The following is a 16,694-nucleotide window of genomic DNA, read 5'->3' on the forward strand; positions in this document are numbered from 1 at the left end:
ATTGTGCTGTAAATGAAACAACTAAGAGCTATGACTGTGATGCTGGAATGACAATGAATGAGTTAAGAGAGAAAATCTTCCAGGAATGAGGGCAGCCAGAGACAGTGGAATATGTAGTAGGATGATATGAGATTCAGAGGTTAGGGAAGAGGAAAGAGGAAGGAAGAATTCTCTGGAACAAGCTCTGAGATGCAGAGAGGGTGCACCTCCTTTCTCTCTGCCCTTTAAAAAAAGAAGCAAAAGCAGCTAGAATTGGAGAGAGAGTAGGAAATCAACATATGATTGTTTTGAATCTAGTTCCCTCTTAATATCATAGATGAGGAAATTATTTTTAACATTTTGCAAATTCATAGTTACTTAATTGTGAAGAATTTTACAGTGCAGAATGTGAATATATATGAATACAAATTAGTCCCTCACACTCTCTACAGCTTTATTAAATTGATCACTCATATTTAGAATAATGAATCTCAGGCATTACAAATTCCTCCTGCAGATAATAAGGTAAATTATATCTTTCACTTTCTAAAATGGTAAAGTACACACATTCATTCTACTTCTAAATATGTTCAGCAGAAGAATTAAATAGTAAAAGGTTTTTATCTTGTATGTTATTAATGTAAGTCATTAATGGGTACATAATTAATATATTACTCTTGCATACACATAATGGGAGATGAAACACAATGTAATAGCTGGAATCTTTTAAAATATGTTTTTGAATGTTGTTTATTCATTCATTCATTTTTACCATTTCACTGATTTTCTGACAGAAGTAGAAATTCTGACTTCTTCCTTAGTATTCAACATCTGGTTGCCAATAGCAATAAGTTAGGCAAGCCTCAGGGCAGAGAATACAGTACAACATTTGATTTGCCTGAATTTGAAAACAAATGCTTTAATGAAAGTATTTAAATTCCTTATCGAGAAGATGAAATGCTAGTATTGGGGGAAAATACTTTTCCTATAAATTCCTCAGCTTGTTTTTTATCAGGCAATGAAAATTTTATAACATAGCATTTTAATGTTGCCTTAACTGCCTGGAAAATCAAAGTAAAATTTGGGATTCAACTCTAGCAACAAGCTATGTGTTTGAACACAATTATTTCTCATGGTTTGAAAGGTCTTTAGTTCTGTTTATATATTTTAGTGCCTAATTAAATATTGTGTTAAGTTTGTAACACAATATCTTTTCGGAAGAAGTACTGTTTTAATAAAAGCGTGAATATTTTACATTTTTCTCCTCTTTCTGTTTGCTCTTCATATGGCATCTGTCTTCTGTTTTTCATGAAAAAAGAATAATTAAGGGAAACTATAATACTTTTCACACTTAAAAGTATTTCAAAGGCTGTGGTAATTTTTCAACCAAAAAAAGAGTTCACTTATTTCTCAATATATCACTAATTCTGGGTTTTAACACAAAAATGCCTTTAAATACAACATTTACTAATATTAAACTGGTGAAATTATTGCATTAAGAAATTCCTAACAGCTCCCCACTCCAGTACTCTTGCCTGGAAAACCCCATGGACGGAGGAGCCTGGTGGGCTGCAGTCCATGGGGTCGCTAAGAGTCGGACATGACTGAGTGACTTCACTTTCACTTTTCACTTTCATGCACTGGAGAAGGAAATGGCAACCCACTGCAGTGTTCTTGCCTGGAGAATCCCAGGGACAGGGGAGCCTGGTGGGCTGCCATCTCTGGGGTCGCACAGAGTCGGACACGACTGAAGTGACTTAGCAGCAGCAGCAGCAGCAGCAGTTTCTGCTATTTTAATAAGATTGTATCAAAGATCAGAAATAACAGAAGTAAAACCAATGGATCACTGCAGGAGTATTTAGTAAAACTGTATTATTCACACGCCAAAAATGTAGATTGAAAGCTGTGAGCATTCAAGCCAAAATATGGCATGAGGCTCGGAGGAATATTGTTATAAAGCAGCTTATAAGGTAAATAGACAATAACTGTTCTTTATAGTGATTTTGTCTTAAATGATAGGGAATCAGTTAGTAGTCACCTCATATCAACCCTGGAAAACAATGCAAACTTTGCTTATGACTTCTAGAGACATAAGCAAGAAATGACCCAGTTCAAGCTAGTCTTGCAAAGTAAGCTATAATAAGCTTTCCTTGTATGACTAATCTGATTTTGTCTGCTTAGGGGATTTTCAAGGCTGGTCTCCATTTATTTTTAATTTTAACAGTAACTTGTTTTGTAAAGCTACTTGTTTTTTCTCTGTGCTTTTAAAATATTTTGAAAATAATGGATCAGCTTTGACACACATATAAAGATTAGTTTTTTCATATATGAACTCCCATAACCCTTCTAGAAAATGTAATTGAATCTATTTTTAAGGATGAAAATAGGAACCAAAGACAAGAGGTCTGCTATGCTATTATCATCCATACTGTGTCATCATTCTTTATGACTTCACCTGTGGTCTGGCAGCTCAGAGAAAGTGTCAGAATAGAAATATAGAAAAGTTCATTGAGGAAATGTTCTTTCTCTGCTGTACCACTTCACATTCAAGTTAAAATGTGAACTCAGAGGACTGGGGAAAGCAGTTTAACACCTCTAGATATCTTCATGATTAATACTTGTACCTTAAAATACAAATTTCAGCAATTAAATGATTTGCATTCAGCAATTAAATGAAATTTCAAGTGTTTTATTAACCAAAGAATTAAAAACTACCTGGTTTTCATCTTCTTAAGTGGGTCAAATTCTTAGAGAAGAAGTGGCTGCCTTGGGCAGAGAGAGATGATGAATATAAATCAAATCGAAATGTAATATAACTCGTTCCACTTAAATGGCTTTTTAGAAAACTTGCTCTGGGTCCAAAAAAAAAAAAAAAAAATGGTGCAAGAGATTGATAAGTTTTGTGTGACCTGAACTCAAATCAAGTAAACACGTATAGCCTGAGTGCATTAAGAAGTAAATATGCCCAGTTCAGTTCATTCACTTAACAGACATTTAATATAGAGGAACAAGGTACCAAACATGGCACAAAATATACTTTAAAAAATCTGTGTGAGTAAAAGAAAATGACAACACACGATGCTTTCAGGACAGAGTGATCAAAATAAGGCAAACCAAAGATCCCGTGACAACTACCGTGATAGATGTGAACACAGAGAAACTGGAGGGAGGGAGGTAAATTTTGACTCTGGAGGAGCAGGAAAGCATCACAAAGGATATAACAGAATTGGGACTTGAAAAATGTCTACAGTTTTGCCAGTTATGGGGCAATGGATAGGAATTTCATATGTAGGGAACAGAAGATGAGAATGCACAGAAGTAGCATATTTTCAGAAACATGAATATTTGGGCAATTCTTGCATGGTGAAGTGGTGTGAAATAGAGCTAAAAAAAGTAGAACTGGATCATATAAAAAAGCACCTTATGTGTAATAAATGTGAATTTTATTCCCAGCAGAGATCAAGGAGTCAATAAATGTTTTATTTTGCTTTAATTCAAGCATATCAATATTTTTAATTTTAAAATATTTATGAAAATAACACTGGATATGAAGAATTAATGCAAGGAGGAAACGGTCATTGTGATGTGAGCTGCAAGTCTAAGAAAGATCACAGAAAAATGTATATTTAAGAAACATAGCTGATGTCACTGATTTGATATTGAGGAAGAAGAAGATAGAGAATTGGGGGTAGGTTTATTATAATAATTTAGGTTTATTATAATAATATAGGTTTATTATAATAATTTCTATCAGAGAAGATAAGAAAACTTACCTGGTAAAACTGTATAAACTCAAGAAATGAGATATCAAATGTGTGCCATCTACATTGAACACTATGGACACAGTTATGTTCTCTTTTAGGATTGAAAGTAGGGAAATTCTCATAAGTGATATATTTTAAAATGTGTGTTCAGAGGGCAGTTCAGGAATTATTGCTCTTCCTCTGGAACCTAAGAAAACAAGATTTTAAAAACGAACCAGACTCACTGAAACATAGACTATGGCAATGTGAAGTTGTATCTTACAATTTATAACTGTATATGTTCCAGATATTTATGGAAGAGAATGAAAGGAATTTAAAAACATATTTTGTTCCATTAATTTTAACATTTATTTTCAGATACAGATTTGCATTTTAGAAAGCCTAGACTGTTATCACCCACCAGAGACACAGTATCATGGTAATTAACACATGAGATTCTATACCCAGATAACTGGCTTCAAACACTTTGTTATTTATTAGCTGCATGATTTAAAGCAAGTGACTTATACTCTCCTTGCTGAAGTTTCTTCATCCGTAAAACAAGAATGATAATAAATAATACCATTATTAGTTGAGTACTGTAATTACAATGTGGAATAAATAATAAAAGTAAACATGGAGTTCCCTTAGCAAAGGCTAGTAGGCCCTGATTTAATCATTTTCATATATCGTCTCATTAATTCTTTATGAGAAGCCCACAGATTAAGTATTATTACCCTGTTTACTGATGAGGAAGTCATGATACAGAGACGCTGAATGGCTTGCCTAGTCCAGAAGCCAGAGTTTGGCAGTCTCACTATTTGAATTTAAACAGTCAGGGTTCACTGAAACAAGCACTTTATTTCTTGACTCTTTCCTGGGTGAATTTTATTTTTAAGTTTCATAAGTAGGTAAGCTCATACATGTAAAGTATTTAGAAGTTTACGTGCATGTCCAGCATTGACTAAATGCCAGCAAATGTTAATTGCTTTCCCTAGTACTACTCTTTTCTACTACAGTTTAATAGCTCAAACCTTGAGAGAATGAATATCAGAAGCTGAAGTGCCTGGTGTACACACGACCTCTTACATGTACGTCTTCTCACTAGTACTTTTTATTAGAGAAGTCTCTATCGCAACAGCTTGTTATTAGTAACATTCTCTCTGTTTTTTCTATACTGGGTTTATTGTTTGTCTGACTTCCTAGATAATGAACTCCATAAGAGAAGAAAGTTGGTCTCCTCTGTTTTATACACAGCAAAGAGCTGGACACATCATAGGCCCTTAGTAAATATTTATGATAAACAAAGGTGAACACAATGGAAATAAGAATAGAATCATTTTTCCCTTAGTCACTTGTATAGATTATAACAAAATCATTGAAATGAGAACATAGTGCTTTATTTCTCTATGACCATTAACAAGGTGACAAGCAGGCCCTTGTCTTAAAAAATGTGGATGTAAAAGAATCGTAAGTGAGGGTTCTCAGGCCCTCTTAATGCGACAATTGCCATTCCCCTGGATCTCCTACCTGCTATGTCTGAAGAGAAGCATGAGAAGGAAAGTATATTTCTTAGCATCAAAGCAAGGATGCAGGTGGTGGAAAAGAGTTGACTTCAATGAAGAAATTGTTCTTTCTCCAAAAGAGATATTTATATTAATGTACCATGCAGAATAATATAGCACCTATGGAACTTTTTACCCTTATAGACTTGTCTGTCTCACGCCTATGTGAGAGTTAATACCACCATATGATTTTTCCCCATTCATGATCTCAGCAAGAATAAACTCCAAGGGATATTGGTACATATATTTTAATATCTGAAACTAGACACTAGCTTTCAAAGATCTGGAGCACAGAATTATAAAGGATCATGAAGAGGGACTATCTTAAAAGAGTGAAAAACAATGATTTATTAGTGGAAGTTATTTTCTTATATGGAGATCTTTGAGTAAATGAGCACAATAAATGTCAAATTTGGTAAGAAGTAACTTCTTGATACTAATTTTCATCTAAGAATGTGTTTGTAATCAGATTTATAAATTAAGATTTCTTGAAATAGTTGCTATTAGTTTTATCATATATATTTTTTAAGCACATGTGTATATTTTAATTAATTGTGTTGTAATTAATATACAGAGTGTATATTGTATAAAAGGTCATAGTGTGGACCTAAGAGGCATAAGCCATGGTTCTAATCCCAAAAGTTTTCATTGGGGTGATATAAAACACAGAAACGATAGTGTGACTTGTCAATGAAAACAATGCTCTTACATGCACTGCATTTTGTCTGTGAAAAATGTTACTCAATTTTTATTAATTTCACCTGATCACATTTTAATAAATCTGTATAACATATCATACTGATATCTACCTGAATACCTGTGGAGAATTGTTCATGACCTCTGATAGCTATATGTTTATAGTATAGTCAGTAAAAAGATTGCTGTTTTTTTTATAGTAAAATTTTAATCTAGATATAAAATTTTAATTCAGAGGGGAAGATTGGTAGAATCATGTAATGAAAAGGAAAGAATGCCAGGGATAGAACCTCAATTGGATATCGGTGGTTAGAGTAAGAGAAGATTGATATGTTGTAAACAAAGAGATGCAATGATTAAACTTTCAATCCTAACCCAAATCTCTTTCTCTGTTAGATCAACTTAAATGCTTATTGCCTTTTTAAAATGAACTTTTCTCTCATCTTAAAATGTTTAATAAAAAATATCTATTTTAATATACTTACATAATCCATGTATATTCTAATGATTATGCTCTTATGCTATAGATCACAGAAATTTATGTTTAGTAATTCAAATAAGAGTACATAGTGTCATCAATTTTTAAAAATCCTAATAGTCATATATATTATATAATAAAAATATTAAAATATATGAATGAAAATTCAGCTAACCTATTTTTACAATGTTTTGAACTGCAAGGTGCTTTATAGGCTTCTGCTTTTTCTGACATTCAAATTAATTTCATTTTTAAAAAACATATATTTAATTCTGCCAGTTTAAAATAAAATATTTTTGTGCTCTAGTGAGCCATCCTCTTTGTGCAGTTTCCTTACTGGGCATAATTATTTGCAAACAGTCCTTCCTCCACAACTATATTGTTAACAGAATTTGAACATATCACTTGAAAGGAATACTTCATATATTTTCAAAAATGAATGTCTGCAGCATAGAAACACCTATGCAAAAAGAACTAGGTTTATTTTTTACTACAGCTAACACACTTTTGATTTGTGCCAAAAATAAATGAGTTGTGATGAGACAGGATGAAATTGGCATTGTTTTGTACAACTATGTCTCACTTCTGAGAACACATCTATTCTTGAAAATGTAGAAATTTACTTTTAAAAATTAAGCCTTAGTTTAGACATACTAACAAAGTCCACTTTTAAAGGAAAATTTGTGTGTATGAGTGTGTGTTTGTGTATCTTTGCTTAGTGCTTTGCATCTAGTCAGAAGGGGCAAAAATAGCTTTAGAAAAAAATATATAAAATCTTATGTATATTCAAGTCACAAATTTCAAATTCTGTTCTCAAAAGAGTTTTTATATGATACATGTAGAAAAGCATTTTATTTACATTAACATAGAGATGACAAACCACTTACATGTTAAGGATGACTGACATTGGGAGAGATTGTCATAGTTTCAATATCTTGGGTACAGGCTCCATGAAGACAGGTATTGTTTTATATTTTGATCCCTGAAATGTCCCAAGCCTGTACTTAATATATTCTCATTATTATCAAAGTATTTTTGTTTAATGAATAAATGAATGTACTATTTGTAAATGATCACCGTGCTTGTTTTAGGTCATAGAAATATGAGAGTAGCCAGTTGTTAGTTACTTGTCTGAGGTGGTGGCAATAGCCTAGTACATAGATTTCTAAAAGAGTGATATTGTCCTTCAAATAAATTATTTTACTGTTGAGTGCTAAATTGTGATAAAAGTAAACATCTAAGCTAGATTATTTTTGCTAAAAGATAAGCTATCTTACATTCTCTTATTCTATATACCTCCTTTCTTAAATCATCTTATGATTTAAAAATCATTCCTACTTGAGCTAGATACATAAGGTAATATCAATTTTATTGTGATGATTTATTTGTCCATTCAATAAACATTTAGTAAATGCTTTCCTTCAGCAGTAGGCCAGGTAGTGGGAATAAAATTTGTCAGCATGACTGCTATGGTTCTTGTCCCACGGACATTTCCTCTTGTGACAGAAACAAATTAAAAACAAGTAAACACATACATTAGCAAAATAAATATGTCTTGGGATAAGTGCTCTGAACAAAATAAGTGGAGATTGGGAGTTTGAGGATTGAATGAATCTGTAGTTGCAGTGATCAGGGGAGGCACTTTCAAGGAGGAAACATTTAAGCTTAAATCTGAAAGTTGCAAGTTAAAAACAGCTTAAAAAGGGACTTCCCCATTTCTATAGAGTTTAAAATATCTCTAAAGGCAGGTCTCTATGCCAATAGAAGGGCAAGAAAAAGAGTTACTACAGTAGTGATGTATGATAATCAGTAGTGTTGGAAACGTTTGCACCAAGTAGTTAATTCCTGTTTATCCAAATGGAAACATTCCTATTATGTCAAATAGTTATTTCGAAGCACCCTTCTTATTTTATATTTTTCAAACAGTATTTGGGGTGTTAAAAGAGCTACTTAATATAAAACAAAGAAATAGAATTTTGATAATACCCAAACAAGTGCAATATAATTTTATATATAAAATCTTGACTATATTTCTATTTTTTATTTGATTTCTTTATTTTATACGTGTTTCCCAGGATAGTCCACTGGTCTTACAGTCTGACAGGAATGTAACAGTGAATGCAAGAAATCACATGGGGCAGTTAACTGGACAGCTGACAGTAGGTGAGTGCCTTGGGGTAAAGATTGCTCACACCGTCTAACTCCATGTAAAGCTCTGTGGTTGTTTAAACTGGGAAAAGCAAAATATATTCTTTCTCTAATATATTATTTCTTGCTATATATAGACATTCCCATACAGCCCTATTAGCTTTCACAGGATTTGATTTGTCATAGGCTAGTTAAGGTCATTGTTACTCTTGTCAATGTGTTAATGTGAGACTGAGTTATACATATTTTGCTCTTATTACTCTTGAATTAGGAAATGCACCATTTTCTAACAAATATCTACCTAGTATATTAAATTATAGGAAATAGGCTTAAATAAACATGAAAATGCAACATCATTTATCTTTTTTCTAAATAAATAATTTACTAAATTTATCTGCTTGTATAAATTAGAAATGACATAATAATTGAATATAAACTTAACATTGACCAATTATAAATTTGATGTTAAAATTATATATAGTTAAGGTTTATAGGCTGTAGAAGTTGTAAATATGTTTATGATAAAGTATTACTAATGTTTTCTCATTGTCAAAAATTTAGAGATTCATATTACATGGCATTGTTATTTAACTTAATTTCTATAAGAGGAATGGGAAATTAAGAGTCAGATATAATTATGTAAAACAATACAAAGACTTGATTTTTGTTCAATTGCTAATATACTTTTGAAATACTATATTTTTCTGTGGGAAAATTACCTAATACTTATTGATATTATGTGTATGTGATAGTATATTATAAAGACTAAACTGTAATTTGAGGAGCTAAGTTATCTTTACCTTGATAAGAAATTAATTATCATTTAATGCAAATGTATATTTCCAGTATTTCTGATTAAATTACTCAAGAATATGACAATGAAATGTGAGATTTATAAACTTGAGCTTAATCTGTCCACTTATTTCTAAGTGTATGAAATAATTTTTGTTATGTATTCACTTCGATGAAGCCAAAAGTAAAACTTACATTGTGAAATTTTTGTATTCCAAAAAATATATAATTAAATTTTATTTAGAATTGTTTAATTTATTTTGCTTTTTCTTTACAGTATAAAATATGGTCAGTAGATATCTATCAATTGCTATAATTTGATAGTATTTTGTGGCATGATATCAATTATAAGGGGCTTCCCAGGTGACACTAGTGGTAAAGAATCCAACTGACAAAGCAGTAGACACAAGAGACAAGGGTCTGATCTCTGAGTCAGATAGACCCCTGGACGAGGAAATGGCACCCCCAGTGTTCTGGCCTGGGAAATCCCGTGGACAGAGGAGCCTAGCTGGCTAGAGTCCACGGGGGTCATAGAGTCAGACAGACAGAGTGCTCGAAAGCACGAACACACACGCATCTATGACAAAGGGGAGCTATAGGCTAATGGACTAAAAATTAGAGAGAAGAAATACATCTATCGACACAAAAGTGATTCAAAATCACCAGGTACTTCATTTAAATGTTCATGTCAATTAACTATTGCTATGTCGGAACTACAGAAACAGGCCTAAAGTTTTTTTTTTTTTTCTTTTTAATGTAGAGTACTCTTAACCTAGAATAGAACTTTATTTTGCATTCTTTTCTAGATTTAAAAAAAGAAAAAGGTCCTTAGTGCCAACCTGTAAACTGAACTCACAAAGACTACATACCAATGTCGACTGTCAAATACGATCACTACATAACCAGTCTACTGCCTGTGGGGCAAAGTGGCTGTTTGAGTATATGAAGGATAATCAAATATCATTTACATTTCACTGCCTGCTTTCCTGCAGGAAACATAAAGAATGATGGCATTGGACTTATGTTTTCAACCACTGTTCTAAGTTAATTTTAATATAGAATCAATACTTGCCAGTTATGTATGGGAAAAGAGAGAAGAATGGAGAGAGAGAGAAGGAGTGGTGTGCTGGGGAGAAAGATTAAGCTTAATTTTAGCTGAAGCAAATCAATAAGGTAATGATACACCAGCATATTTCTGTGGCGAGAAGCACACTTTCCAGTGAGGCTTAAACTGAAAACCTTTAATATCCTGCTCCTCTGGGTGTCCTGTTGATGACCTCCATCTTTCCACCACTTTGTATTTCTCATTAACCATACAAAAAACAAAGGAAGAGTAGATAAAGGGGAGTCGGAGAGGGATAATGTATTCACATCTGGAGTCAAACCATACAGGACTCCAAAAAAAAATTTTATCTCTTGGAGACTCAGTTTTCTCATATCTAAAATAGAGATAAGGACATTTATTTAGACCTGTACATAAGAATTGGGGAAATTTCAGTGTCTGCAAATCTTAGAGAATTATGTTGCTAATCTATTATTATTTGAATGATGGTGTTTGTAATTTTTGGTGTCACTTGAGTTACAAATACATTGTTAGAGTGTGAAAGATCTCGTGATGCTTTTCTGTCCATTACGTCTGGAATTTTAGTTGGGGAATACATGTTGTATTGTAATACCGTTGCAAAGATATACCACAAAACACATCACAGAAAGTGTGCCTGATGTATGGATGATGCTTTAATCATGTCAGGATAAAATTATCTTTAGGTGTAATTTGAAGAAATATTCAGGCAAATTTAAGTAAGGTATTCAATCACTGTTCGTTTTTAATCATATTGACATAAAGTAACCATTTTAAGCCTCTTTTCTTATTTCCTTTTTTTCCTTGATTTTTCAGTTTTTATTTAGGGACATGGTCCTGGGCATGGTCCCATATATATATATATATGTATGTATATATGTGTGTGTGTATATATATAAAAGTGTTAGTCACTCACTCATGTCCAACTCTTTGAGAACCAATAAAATATAGCCTGCCAGGCTCATCAGTCCATAGAGTTCTCCAGGCCAAGATACTGGAGTGGGTTGTCATTGCCTTCTCCAGGGGATCTTCCTAACTCAGAGACAGAACCCAGGTCTCTGGCATTGCAGGCAGATTCTGAGCCACTAGAGAAGCCCATCTATCCATCTATCCATCTATCCATCTATCTATCTATCTATCTATCTATCTATCTATAGAGAGAGAGAAAGAGAGAGAGAACCTGCCTGTCAGTACAGGAGACACGATTTCAATCCCTGGGCTAGGAAATTCCCTGAAGAAGGAAATGGAAACCCACTCCAGTATTCTTGCATGGGAAATCCCATGGACATAGAAGCCTAGTGAGCTACAGTCCATGGGGTCACAAAAAAGTCAAACATGGCTTATCGACTAAACAACAATACCCCCGTGCCAGATTCATGTTGATGTATGGCAAACCAACACAATATTGTAAAGTAATTAGCCTCCAATTAAAATAAATAAATTTATATTAAAAATAAATAAAAGTAAACTTTCACATTCAAAAAAAAAAAAAAACCAATATATGCCAGTTCAGGCATAATAAAAACTAAAACTAAATATTTTACCCTTGGGTAAATTTTTAAAAAGACAAAATTTGTGTGTGCTTGAAGTTCCAGGCTTTACGTAAATTTCTGATAATATCAGAATCTCCCCACAAAGTTTGACTCTAATATTTTATGACCTTCATAACATAGTTGAAGATCAATGAACTCAAGGTATCTTCCTACAGATTTCTCTTCTTAGAATAAAGCTGAAAGAGAGGTATAAGATTATTAGTGGGAAGTGGGTCAAGAAAGTACAGGATCCCAGAAGTTCAGACTCCTTGAAGAAAAAAAAGAACTTAATTCTCAGAATCATTCTTCAAGTCAAATTTCCTGTTTATTCAATCTGTAATTCCTATGTTATCAGGTCATTCCTTTTTTATATAAGAGAAGAAAATTCTCTGATTTTAGGTGTTACTTGTTCATATATGTTGATAGTATGATACTTTATATTTTTCAGAACATTTCAATCAAACAATGTAGATAAAATATGTAAATCATATACTAGTATTGTGAAACTTATCATAGTCACTCAGGATAATTCATCAATGTGATCTATAAAATAAAAACCATTTCCATAGGCCAGTGCAGATGAAATATTGTCATGCAGTTTTTATATAAACATTGTTCATAATACTGATAACAGTGATAATTAATGCTATAGTAATTAGATTTGCTAAAAATGTAATAACCTTTACCACAGTATAATGGGGATAGTTTATCTTTTATTTACCAATAACATTATATTGATCTATAATGGAAAATATTTAAACTACTCTTGTAAGTAGTTTAAACAATATAAATGTTAATTTCAGCAAAATAATTCAGTTTTTTTGTAGCTGTTAGCCAATTTTGATCAAGGTGTGGAATTCTATATTGCTTTTTCTTACATTCCCTTATCTTTGATAAAGTAATAGCTAAAAGTAATAAGATATTTTTTCCATCTCTTACACCTTTGGTCATGAGTGTATAGTTGGTGGATAAAAATAAAAGGATAAACTGAAAAGTTGAACAAGGAATGATAGTAGTAGATAGAACTAGTTTTTGTTCTTAATTCTTTTTCTTCTGTAGCTCCCTTATTTAAATCTCAGTCACAAACAATGATGTTTGAGAAACCCAGAATGGCTGTTAATGGGGTCCTGTGTCATAAACAAGTTCCATGATGCCATGTCTACCATTATCCCAGTAAAGTATTAAGACTAATTGTGTATTAAATAATTATAATGTCATTGTCCTAAAATTTACTTTTCAAATGTGCCCAAATTCACAATTCAAATGGAATCTCATATGTCATCATAATTTTACTTGTATAGCACTCAATACATTTAGAGAATCAATGAACTCCTAGGAACGGCTAGCTATTATCGTCGGATCATTTACTCATCTTTGATATTCTTAAATCCATTTATCCAAAGTCAGTGACATAACCAAGTTATATAAAAACCTTCATTATAATCTACCCAATGTAACACCTCATTTTTTTCTTTCTTCTATGCTTCTTCAATGCTCAGAGTCATGGTTGACACTATGGTAACAAGAGAGAATGTAATTTGTAAGAAGTTAAAATATTTACATTTAGTGCTAGTTTTCTTTTAACATTTCACATTTTGAGGCTTAAACATCCTATAATAATGAAAATGGTTATTAACAGCTTCTGCAGCAGGGTTGATTCTGTGATTTCTTCTGAAAGAGCTTGCCTTCATTGCTCAAGGGGATTTCTGAGAGGGCCCATGAGGGAGTAGGACAGATAAGCAGTCTCTGTGCCCAAACAGAGGTGTCTGTACCCATCCTTTGCCTTTTCCAGGGGCTGTCACTCAGCTATGCACTTAAAAATCAAATGTGTTTTACTCATGTCTAGAGAAGATACACTGAAGAAGGGACTGGCTACTCACTCCAGTATTCATGGGATTCCCTGGTGGCGCAGACAGTAAAAAATCTGTCTGCAATGCAGGAGACCTGGGTTGAGACGATCCCCTGAAGGAGGGCATAGCAACCCACTGCAGTATTCTTGCCTGGAGAATCTCATGGACAGAGGAGCCTAACAGGCTAAAGTCCATGGGTTACAAAGAGTCAGACATGACTGAGCAACTAAGCACAGCGCACCTCAGAGAAGATAACCTTGATAAACAAACTTATACATTAATTATGGTTCTGTAAGGAAAAGATTTTTAGTTGATTTGTTTTCTTACCATTCTGAGTAAATATATACAAATGAATGCAGTCTATAGGACAAAACAAATATTTTTGAAATATATTAAGTGTGTAAGGATACAAGTAAAAATGTACTAATTAAATTTAGTACATTATTTATCCATAGGAAAGCCATTTGTATCATACTGATTACTTAAACTGTATTGACCTTCCCCGTAATAAAAGTGTAAAGGGAAATGTGACTGATGGCATGATCCCACTATATTTAAGGAGAAACATATAAGCTTCTTATAGGAAACCAGATATTCTTCACATACACAGAATTAAAAAGTATACATTGTTTAGTTGAAAGAAAACAAGATGATATAGTGTAGACTATTTTTAGCATCTATATCAAAAGAAGCATTGGGTGTGCTAATACTTTGGCAAAATGCTTTAAAGAAGGCTGAGCTCTCAATAGCAAAATGCTGTTATATAAAAGCATTATAGGGAGCAAGAAACATAACATGTTTACCAGTTCAACTTAATTCAGTTATAAGAATCAATGCATGGCAAAAACCAATACAGAACTGTAAAGTAAAATAAAAAATAAAAAGAATATAGCTTTATCTGCAAGAGATCATGGTGTGTGTTTTAAATATTCCTTAAATGACATGCACTTACACTTGGGTTTGTTATTGATCAGAGAAAGTAAGAACCCAAATCCTTAGTGATTGTTACTGGATCTTTTCACTTAAGAAATAAAGTGAATCAGTGATAAAGCTGACATCCTTCAGTAAAAACTGAAAACACTAAGTTTCAACTATGTCGATGTCTCTGCCCACCTCAGTACATCCAAGACAGATAGACAGACAGACAGACACACACACACACACACACACACACCCCCACAGCAACAGGCCTCCCACAGAACTGGTATATGGAGAGTACCGGGAATCAGTCCTGAGTCTACTACTGCATACGGCAGGCTTGGCTGACACAGCAGCATTTTATTTCATGCAATTAATTACTTATGCCACAGGTTAATTTGTCTTGAAGCTTTTCCAAAAATCATGGCAAAATAAAAATGTAGTAACACAGGCAGTGAGTAAAATAACATTTTTTTTTGCAGTAGCAAATACAAATACAAATTTATTGTGCATATGTTATATAGAACAATAGCTTAAATATGTTTATAATGAGAGTTTTTTAAATTTTATTTTTACTTTATTTAACTTTACAATACTATATTGGTTTTGCCATACATTGACATGAATCCGCCACAGGTGTATACGAGCTCCCAATCCTGAATTCCCCTCCCACCTCCCACCCCATATCATCTCTCTGGATCATCCCCATGCACCAGCCCCAAGCATCCTGTATCTTGTATCGAACATAGACTGGCACTTCGTTTCTTACATGATAGTATACATGTTTCAATGCCTTTCTCCCAAATCATCCCACCCTCGCCCTCTCCCTCACAGTCCAAAAGTCCGTTCTATACATCTGTGTCTCTTTTGCTGTCTCGCATACAGGGTCATCATTACCATCTTTCTAAATTCCATATATATGTGTCAGTATACTGTATTGGTGTTTTTCTTTCTGTCTTACTTCACTCTGTATAATCGGCTCGAGTTTCATCCATCTCATTAGAACTGATTCAAATATATTCTTTTTAATGGCTGAGTAATACTCCATTGTGTATATGTACCACAGCTTTCTTATCCATTCATCTGCTGATGGACATCTAGGTTGCTTCCATGTCCCAGCTATTATAAACAGTGCTGCAATGAACATTGGGGTACATGTGTCTCTTTCAATTCTGGTTTCCTCGGTGTGTATGCCCAGCAGTGGGATTGCTGGGTCATAAGGCAGTTCTATTTGCAATTTTTTAAGGAATCTCCACACTGTTTTCCATAGTGGCTGTACTAGTTTGCATTCCCACCAACAGCGTAAGAACAGGGTTCCCTTTTCTCCACATCCTCTCCAGCATTTATTGCTTGTAGATTTATAATGAGTTTAAAATAATATAATTTTAAGGGAAATTTTACTATTAAGAATTTAATATACGCTAATGCATATTAGATTGTCAAAACCACTGAACATGTTTCTAATGTTCCACAAACTTATGCTATACATCTGAAAGTCTCACATATCAGACACAAAATATGCTTGCTAAAAAGGCATTCTAATGTGACTAATTATTAAGATGTTTTAGAAAACCAAAAAAATCAGCCCATAAATTTAAAATTATCTTTAAATTATAGGAATATATGGATTTTCACTAATACTATTGTGAATCTAATCATGTGAATTTTATATCACATTGTTGTAGAAGAGTATGTTGACCTAGAAATCATAATTTTCTCATAAACTAGTTTTAGAAAGAAATTATGTTTTGATAGTTAATAACATAGATTCAGGGGCCAACCTAATCCTACATGTGTCATTTCCAACCCTGTGACCATATGCAAATTACTCTGGGCAGTCTCTCCAGGCATCTGTGAGAATCACACAAGTACTAATACAGTAGATGAGAGAATGAAATGAGTGAATATATGT

General features: G+C 33.1%; 1 protein-coding gene across 1 annotated transcript in view; it reads left to right on the forward strand.

Moving 5' to 3' along the window:
* The window catches only part of SGCZ (sarcoglycan zeta), a 1,114,082-nt gene that overhangs the window by 988,244 nt on the left and 109,144 nt on the right, over nucleotides 1–16,694 (forward strand). Inside the window, exon 4 of the mRNA XM_040243171.1 lies at nucleotides 8,537–8,624. Within this exon, the coding sequence (XP_040099105.1) occupies nucleotides 8,537–8,624 (88 nt within the window). The remainder of the gene's footprint in view (nucleotides 1–8,536; nucleotides 8,625–16,694) is intronic.

Source organism: Oryx dammah, unplaced genomic scaffold, assembly GCF_014754425.2.
Source record: "Oryx dammah isolate SB20612 unplaced genomic scaffold, SCBI_Odam_1.1 HiC_scaffold_7, whole genome shotgun sequence".
Classification (NCBI taxonomy): domain Eukaryota; kingdom Metazoa; phylum Chordata; class Mammalia; order Artiodactyla; family Bovidae; genus Oryx; species Oryx dammah.